The sequence below is a fragment of the Montipora capricornis genome, chromosome 10 (genome assembly GCF_036669925.1).
Source record: "Montipora capricornis isolate CH-2021 chromosome 10, ASM3666992v2, whole genome shotgun sequence".
In the NCBI taxonomy this organism is placed as follows: Eukaryota; Metazoa; Cnidaria; class Anthozoa; order Scleractinia; family Acroporidae; genus Montipora; species Montipora capricornis.
The window spans coordinates 9,364,493-9,373,786 of record NC_090892.1 but is presented as its reverse complement, the minus strand read 5'-3'; the positions used below and the strand labels follow the sequence as shown (position 1 = coordinate 9,373,786).

Sequence of the window (9,294 nt, the reverse complement as noted above, 5' to 3'; positions counted from 1 at the left end):
CAGCCATTGTAAATAGTTTTTAGTTTTTAGATTTTAACTTTCATCTAAAGAAGGCTGAATAGCCGAAACGTTGTGAAACCAAGTCAGACCAGTTAGAAATTTACCCCACTATTTTCACTCAGTATTTGCTTATTTATTCACGTGGTGGTACTGTATCCTCTGGATCCTTCTGCTGTGAGTCCATTGTTGGTGTAAACCTTTATATTCTGCCTATATATATATATATATATATATATATATATATATATATATATATATGATTCATTTCAAATATCATTGCATTCATTCATTCAATAAGAATAAATCTTCAGCAGACATGTAGCATGGAACTATGGCATGGAAAGTTGTTGCTACAACACGATCAGCTAAAACAAGAGCAAAAATTGAGAAAAAAAAAAAGAGCAAAAATACTCATCCACAATAATTTGCATACAATGTGTGTAATCGTTCTACAAAATTTACGAACAGAGTGAAGAATCGTAAGACGAGGCCTTCGGTTTACAGTTCTTAAGTCGAGACCAGCTGAAAATCTAACCATTTCTGGATGAAGTTACTCGAAGGCAACTATTTCTCCGCAGTTATTTAGAACCATGAGTGTTGGTCCACCTACGATGTTTAACCAACTGAGCCCTTTCCAGTTATTAGAGCGGATGCAGTGCAGTCTAAAATGCTCTGTATAAAGCGACCAACTTAAATGGTAAATGTAAATGCAGTTGACAAGGACTAATCCAGGTCATCCGCGAGAACGATTCTAGTGGAGTGGGAGAGGGGTGGTATTTGGTGCCAATGACAAGACAACTTGATGGGTCGACCTTGCTGGGAGGCCTTATGTACCCAAAGAGGTTAAGTGAGAGCAGCCGGTAAATCAAGTGAGGAGAGAGAGAATTTCAGATCTTACCGAAGCATTTGTCGCCAAACCTCGCTTTGGAGAAGAGGCTGATGACGCTAAAATCATTACTGGCACGTAATTTCACACATACCTTCACCTGTTACAATTTCACCATCATTGGGGCTGTATTTTGGTATCAATACTGAGCGCAATAATTGCTTGAATTGTTTTAATCCGCTGAGAAAACGGGGATTCAATCTGCTTTTATTGCTGTTCATGTTTCTCAGCAATTCGTCATCATCGCTTGGCGGAGGCAGGCTAAATGCTTGAAATCCAGGAAAAAAACGCAGTATGCTCTCAGCAACTTTCTGAGCGTTATCCCCGACGGACTGCCTTTGGTCTTTAAATACCTTAAAGAAAGTTCGAAATAGAAAAAAAAAGCTTTGATTTATAACTGTAAATGCAAGTCACAGAACAAAGTAAAGGAAACAAACTTATCCCAATGGCGAATGCGGACAATCTTCTTCTTCACTCAGTCTGTTACGTGACTATGATTATTTATTGGTGGGTCATATAACATGTCATGCAATGTAATAATAGTAATAATAATAATAATAATAATAATAATAATAATAATAAGAAGAAGAAGAAGAAGAAGAAGAAGAAGAAGAAGAAGAAGAAATAAGTACTTATCACTTGAAGAGTGTAACTTGCAACTCTTTTCCTTGGAGCAAAGCTGGCGATTTTAGGACACCAATTTTATGCCCAAATATGGACAAATATAAGATCGAAGGTGCACGCGCGGGAAAATGCACGAGGTACGTTGAATCCTAACAAGGAAATTTTTAAACTCAAAAAACCCCAGTTTTGAACCAGAGTTCATGTTTCAAGGTACTGAGCTTCTGCTGACACTCAATGCGCCATAACATCAACTAGGACTAAACTAACTTATGGTACATGTATATACTATTAAGATAAAATAACACTAAATTTAAAAACAAATAGGTCGTAATGTCCTCGGAAGAAGAATGTCTAAAGGTTACTTTTAAATGTAAATGCAGACAATGATGATCTTATTTGTTCAGGTAGGGAGTCACAGAGAGAAGGTGCAGAGCATTCACAAGCACGGTCTCCATACGAGCGAGTTCTAGAAGACGGGATGGGTGGGTGGTGCTAAAAGAGGGCGGGAAGATGATCGAAGAGTACGAGACTTATCAGGGAGTTAATGTATTCTGGTCAGTCGGATTTGTCAGGTCACGTCATTTTTTGCATGGCATGGCATGACATGCACGTCAGGTCACATCATTTCTCGTCGCGTCATGTCATAAAAGGTAGTCTATATAGAACCCCCTAGTCTTTAAAAACAGTGGGTGATTCTTTAACAGGTTGGGCCGGTTCATAGCCCTTTTCATGGGTGCCCTCAAAAGGCATCCTATGCAACCTAACCGGTTTAACACAGAAATTACTTCAAACAACACAACTCAAAGCTTAGTTTCAAAAAAAGTCTGTCGACCAAACATAATTTAAGTTACAAACAACAAAGATAAACTTAATGGAGAAGTGATCTACTAGTTTAAGTTATTTCATTCAACAGAGGTGAAACTTGAAAAAGCGTTAGTCTGAACAGTTCTCTAAAATCCTAATTGCAACCATTTTAATCTTCTCTAATGTTGTCCATCCCTGCCTCTTATTGTATTTGCTGTTTTCAATCAATGCTTTAAGAAGCTGTTTTTACGTTTCGCTTTGATTTGGCTGCCAGTTCCCAGTGGCTGAATTTGAATAACTTTTGTGAAACAGCCCCTTTAGAAGTAGTATTTAAAACAAGCTGTACTTCCTTGAGTAGTTTATAATCCACGTTTGCATATTTTGCAAGGACAAGTGTCACTAACAGTACCTATTATGTCCTACCCGCTTTAAGAAATACTCTTTGATGTCCTTGCAATCTGGCGGGATGCTTTGTGTCACGTCTCTGAGAAGCCACACGAAGAACGGAAAGGTTTTATGGAAGAACTCAGTGTCTTTTCGGCGAGCCCCCGTGCTCGGCTTTCCGTCGTTGCTTGAGCGAAGTTTAATGCGCTCCGACAATTTGACAATAAAGCTAAAAACTCGTTAAAGTAAACAAATGAGTGAAGCTTTCGGGACCGTGTATTCAAATAATAGAAGGACTCACCTGTTGGTGATCATGAAGCGCGGCAAAGTTCGTAACTCTCACCGACAAAGTTATGTCAGAGGCGATTGGACGAATCCGTTACTTATAGAACATCTGCATGCGAATTTGGTGCCCTAATTTCTAAGAAGCTTGAAACCTTTTTCTTTTCCTTTTCTATTTCACCTCCATCTGAGTAACACAGAAATGCGTTTATCAGCTGGGTTGACAGGGTAAATTGACCACCGTACATAGAGCTGAATTTGAAAGCTGCCATATTTGGGGATTATGAGTTGTTGTCGCTTATACAATGAAAGGTGGAGCTACGCTATTGGTGGGATATAGCAACGTGGGTAATAAGGAGAATAAATTATTTGAAAGAAAAGCGTTTGTTCATTCCGTGATTAGTGAGGCAGCAAATTTGAACTGATAATGAAACACTAGCCAACACATGGTGACCAGCCGCCTTTCCCTGCATCCGAGCATCATTGAAAGCCGAAAAAAAAAGGCCGAACAAAGATTCATTTTTCAAATCGGCTCCCTCACTCCCCACAGAATTAACGAACGCTTTTCTTTCAACTTATTTATTCGTGTTATCTACGTTACTATATCCCCATCAATAACGTAGCTCTATCGTTCACTACATGTGAAATGCTAACAACTCATATTTCCCTAATTCGCTCTGACGAAGTTAAAGATTAACGCACGAAACGATCTCTTTCAAATTTCTCTACGGTGGTCAATTTACTATATCAATCCAGTTGATAAACCCATTTCCCCACCGACGAACCACCACAGTTTCTAAATCCCTTTATCCATCTGAGTAAGTTTCTTTTCCTATTTAGTTTTGATGATTTCATGCGAGGGATACACTGATGTTTAAGTGGCTCAAATTCGCAGTTTCAACAATTTGGAGGGAATGTCTTAATTGACGGATTAACTACATTAAGGCAATGTTATGATACCACATGAAACATTAATAATTGCTTAACAAGATACACTTGTTAATATGACGAAAATGTTACCATGGCAACAAAAGAGCTATCTAAAAACGCCGCCCTATATTTCGCCTTTAAACGATTATATCTCAAAAAATTAAACCTAACTAAGTGAGCCCCTTTGCTGAAAAGTGATCAGCAGGCTAAGATAAAACTCTCTAAAAAGCTAGAAAAAATTCTCTGGAGCAGATGCATAGCCACGTTCACAACTGGAAAATTTTAAGGTGTCTCTATATCCGCTCCAGAGAATTTTTTAGAACTTTACAGAGAGTTTCATCTTAGCTGACCAATCACTTTTCAGCAAAAAAAATTGAGGTTACCGAGTTCGTTTGTCAAATAAAATCGTTTAAAAACAAAACATAGGGCGCATCTAGATGGCTTTTTTGTTGTCATGGTAATCTATTACGTCACATCAATGAATGCATCTTGTTAAGCCATTATTGGTGATTCATTTGGTACATTAACATTCATCTTTATGTGAAACAACTGGGTACATTCAATCCTTCCAAATAGTTCACTTTCTTGAAAGTGTTAAAACTGGTTTGAGTCTCCTTAAGTGATTTGCACGAAAATGACGAACTATAACTTCAGTCTATGAGCTATTTAGTAAGCTTCTAATTGTATACTCTTCTCCATACACGGATTTTATACGAAGCCTGATTTCGAGTTTTTATCCTCAAGTCTTATCTCGAAGCATTAACACCAAGGTTTCTGAATGATAAACATATTTTTTAATTAACTTTAAGTGTCTTTCATCTTTTTTGAACTTGTGACAATACAATACTTCTCACCCTCGACTTAAGAAAGGATACTCTAAGCCATCAAGATCGTGTCTCGTTGGTACGCCAGTGGAATTGTAAATCATCACGGAAGCCAGCAAGACCGTAAGAGTGAAGATTTGGTGGTCGTCTAAGCCCTCTCCAACGACTGCATCGATTCCTTCGGAATCCAGAAGCACCACTGTACACTCTTGGCCATTGGAAAGCTACATAGCAAGTCAACACATTTCTGAAATTCTACTGCACGTACTGTTAAATTTAACGGATGGTAATGACTGCCATGGTATGCCTGTGGCACCCGGGCACATGATACAGTCAACCATGTGTTTTTGGTTGGAGAGGCCATTAAAACTCTTGTTTGTTGTTGTTGCTCGTGTTTGGTTCGCTTTATGAAGCCCCACCGTTACAATGACCAAAAACTGGGATCCCACTATTCTCCTCTAAGTGAGCTGAATTGGAATGCAAATAGCAGCTCGTTTATCAATAAAAAATCTACGGTTACTCAATTCTTTGAGCCTTTCATTTTCTTACTGAATTCTGGTCAACGGTGGCATTCTTCACTACTGTCAATCAAATTTTTGCATGAGTGCATGACATTCAGCCAACCACAAGGCCGCTCCGCTAAAACTGATTGACGGCAGTGAAAAGTAAAACATTTGAACGAAATTTAAACCTCGAGGGCCTGGTAACTCTACTTGACATGCGCGGATTTTAAATTACCTTCATTCTACTTGTATTGTAAGGTCACAGAAGCAAGAATAAAGACAAAAATATCCTCATCATTACCCGACACTTTTGAGGCACAATCCACATCCATATTCCCATTGTTTCAGGATCGAAGTAGTGCCCCAAAGGAAAAACGTCTGGCTGGTCAAAAGCTTCGCCTAAAATGAATGACTTTCCCCTTCGGTACGGGCCGGCAATTGACACAACACATACTGGACCTAAATATTGAAAGTTAATGAAAAATAAAGTTTGAACTTTTTATGAAGAAATCAAATCAAATCAACACATACCAAATCCTTATGTTGACAGAGGAATATCAGAGTACTCGGAGAAATCTCGCAACCGTTTGCCCCCACCCCCCCTCTCCCTTTCAACCGTGTTGTAAACATGTCGAATCGAAGTTGAAGGCGATGTTGAATGAGTTGAAATGCGTTAAACTTTGCTTAAACAGCCACTCAGAATTGATTTTGTTATTACGAATGTTGAATGAAGTGGAAGCCGTTTGCCACCCAGTCTCGTCCCTAGAGTCCGCTTTTCTTTTGGTCAGCACCAAGAACATGGACTCTGGGCTGGCCGCAAATGATGGACTGCGGGTTCGTCTACGCATGATCCGAAATTTGAGACAACACTGGTTGGCAACGGTTACAAAAATGAACCTTCTCTACGACTGCGCATAAATTGGAAGTGGCCAGAGTCTGTGGTCTTGGTGCTGACCAAAAGAAAAGCGGATTCTGGAGACGAGATTGTTTGCCACCTTCCGTATGCGTGTGCGCACTAATCGCTTCACGAGAGGTCTGGTATTCAACCCGCGGTTGTTACTATGGATACAGACATAGTACGCCATTGAGAGACCTTTGTTGCATGATCAAATGTTGATGATGTGTTGAAACTGTTTGCCACCCCACTGGTCAACAGCGTTCAACAAAATCGAACGATTGTCAGTGAAGCAAATCATGTGAAGCCGTTTGCGCGGGCCTTACACACGCAGAAACCTGAAGCGTCACTTCTTTTTATTTTAATCACGAGTCCATAAACTACTTGCCTCTGATGGAAATCAACTATCTTGCTACTTACATAAGACACCCAACTCTTAACTCTAAGTTAATTTTCCGTCCGGCACTGATAGATTTATTTTAATTTTTTTACGGCATATAATATCTGTAATGAAGTTACCTTTCACAGTCCTGAGTTTTCGGAGAGCTGGCTCAACAACGTAAAGTGAACGTCGTTGTTCCCCTGTTTTGTCGTAATTACCAGTAGCTGCATTCCAACGGCAGTTGTTGGGAAGGCAAAGAGGAATCGCTATGTCGTCGGCGGTATTTCTTCTGGATGCCATATTTCCTAGCCTTTGGTAACAAAAAAACCATTGATCAGCGACTTGCCTCTCAAGCGCTCAGTATTTTAAAGACAGATCCTCTCGAAAATATTTCCAATTCATCCGAGAGGCAAAGAAAATCAAAATATGATGAAATCGCACAGTCCGTCTACATGGTCGCTTTTTAGTGCCGAAACAGCAATATCTCCAACGATCTTCATCACCTAAGTATTTTGCAGGCAGAGTCAGTTTTGTATGTTAACCGAAAGAAAGCCGGAAGGAAGAAACCGAAACTAAATAGTGAAAAGCCACTTTTAGGCGAGAGTCACAAAGCAGTTATTCGGCGAATTTTGAATTTAATATGTATGGAATGAAGTTCTAGCTCTCGTTGGCTATCTTTATTTAGAATTTAACACTTGTATGAGCTTTAATTAACTCTCAGTGCTGATTTTTAGCTTATAGCTAGCTATCGCCTGTATCGACTGAATCCAAGTTTATTTCGACTTATCTCGACTGGTTATAGTGCCTTTGTTGAAAGTCAGGGTAAAGCTCTCAGTGAATATCAAAACAGGGGCACCCAGCGAGAATATAGTTCAAAACCACTTAAACATAGCATTGTTTAACCTATTTTAGTATTTTAACTGTAGATATAGGCATATTTTTATCCCCTAAAAATTTTTCATCTGTTCGGATTTCCTAGCTGAAAGTCTAGTGGTCCGAAACTTTTAGGGATCAAAACTTACGTTTTCGAAAATTTTAGCCAGAAAAAAGGCTCCCAAAAATTTAAAAAATCCGTTTAAAATGGGCAATTATACCATTTTTTAGATGTTCGAAAATCCTAGGACAGGCAGGCAAGCAATAAATTTTACAACAAATGTTCCGAAAATTCTAGATCTCAAATCGTCTTCCGAACAGATATTTTCCGAAAATTGACGTTGGGTGCCCCTGATCAAAAGAACGAAACTTATACATGCGTAGGCTTTTCATAACTTCTGCGTAACAGACGTCCCTTGCGGCTAGAATGGATATGCATGAAATTATTTTCGCGTCGGTTAAGATGGAGAAGGGAAAGATCAAAACTGTAATCAATTAATACGGTAAAACAAGCGACTAATACTTTTTCTTGCCAACCTTCTCTGAAAGACCAGTTAGCTCTTTTTCCTTCCTGATTGTTGTCCAAGGGAATCGAAGATAAACTGTTCGGCTAGGATTGTGTTCCTTTGAAATGAATAAATTCCTTGCTAGATCAAAACTGAAAGCGTGACCCTGAAAGATTGAGTACGGGGAAGCCCCAAGTGTATTCTTAGAACTCAAACAGGAAGTGCGAAAAAGGGAAAGTTGACTTGAAACTGCAACTGTCAAATTTATGATGATGCACACAAAGTTCATTTCACGTAACGTCAACTAGGTGAAATGCTACCTATTCAGTTGGCGATGTATGCAACTCTGCTTGATAATTTCGCACTGGAATGAAAAGATAGCCGTAGATATAGGCTAAAGATAAAGATAGGCTCTCGTGGAGAAATGAATGAAGGGGTAGTTTCTAAAGAAACTGTGGTGCTGCGTCGGTGGGGAAGTAGTATACAAAAATTTGGTTTTATCAACGGAGTTGATAATGTAAATTGGCCACCGTACAGAGATTCTATTCTCGTGGATTCTATTCTCGTGGAGAAAGCCGCTTTCATGTCTAATCGCTATTAGGCCCTTTCTTTTGTTCCCTTTCACCTCTTGCCGACAAGCATGTTTTCGACTGAGATGTTCTCCTTTAATAAAATTAATTGTGGGAAAATTATTCTTAAGTCTAAGGGCTTCCCGGCAAAAATTGTTACTAAAATCGCGCAACAAAATCATCCATGCAGCGTCATCCACAATCATTCGTATTTGTAGTCCATTCATTTCGGCTGCTTTTGGGCTCGTCACGCTCATGATTTGTCAACAATTCAAGTTTGTGTCAGTTTGGATTTGCTTAGATTTTCAGTTTCAAACTCTATTCTCGTTGGCTACTACTCTACTACACCACACTGTGTACTGGTTCACCTCGAACGAGACCGAAGACCCGGAAAGGGAAGACCCCTGGATGTGTGGAAAACGTAGACACTGCGGTAATTCGGTGAAATGACTCGCCGGCCACTGCAAACAAATGGAATGTCTCTGTTCGTCATTTCATTATTTTCTTGTGGGGGTGGTGGTGAGGGTGGGTGGGGAAGGAAGGTGTTTTTGGTTTTATTTTTCCACATACCAGCCTGGGTGTGTGGAAAACGAAGACCTACCGTAATTCACGACGAAAGCTTATCGGATCGTTTTAAATAACATGAATGGTCTGTTTTGTTATCCGGTGTTTGGTATTTTAATTTTTTCTGGAGGGTGGGGTGGAGGGGGTTCGTTTCCTACGCACCCCTGCTCAAAACCGATACTTTAGCAGACCCAAAAAACAGTAGACGTACGTCGACTCAACTAACGACTATAGAGACTATAGTGATGGCTACTGGGGGAAGTATGCA

The 9,294-nt window shown here is 39.6% G+C and overlaps 1 protein-coding gene across 2 annotated transcripts; it reads right to left on the bottom strand.

The window, feature by feature from the left end:
• Positions 1 to 939: 939 nt before the first annotated feature.
• On the bottom strand, positions 940 to 8,054 carry LOC138019224 (guanylate-binding protein 4-like). 2 transcript variants are annotated; one of them, XM_068865946.1, is made up of 6 exons: positions 7,925 to 8,054; positions 6,652 to 6,824; positions 5,539 to 5,696; positions 4,786 to 4,958; positions 2,738 to 2,927; positions 940 to 1,239 (listed from the first exon to the last, which is right to left on the bottom strand). In XM_068865946.1, the coding sequence occupies exons 2-6, from the start codon at positions 6,812 to 6,814 to the stop codon at positions 955 to 957; spliced, it is 969 nt and encodes a 322-aa protein (XP_068722047.1). In that variant the 5' UTR covers positions 6,815 to 6,824; positions 7,925 to 8,054; the 3' UTR covers positions 940 to 954. The 2 variants fall into 2 exon arrangements, with proteins under 2 accessions (XP_068722047.1, XP_068722046.1); XM_068865945.1 differs by having other exon boundaries at positions 7,911 to 8,045.
• Positions 8,055 to 9,294: the final 1,240 nt, after the last annotated feature.

Coding starts and splice junctions, on each gene's coding strand:
- LOC138019224 (XM_068865946.1), bottom strand. CDS start 6,814: ATGGCATCCAGAAGAAATACCGCCGACGACATAGCGATTCCTCTTTGC. Junction 4,959..5,538: donor TTGTGCCTCAAAAGTGTCGG/GTAATGATGAGG, acceptor CTTGCTATGTAG/CTTTCCAATGGCCAAGAGTG. Junction 1,240..2,737: donor AAGAGTATTTCTTAAAGCGG/GTAGGACATAAT, acceptor ACTTTCTTTAAG/GTATTTAAAGACCAAAGGCA.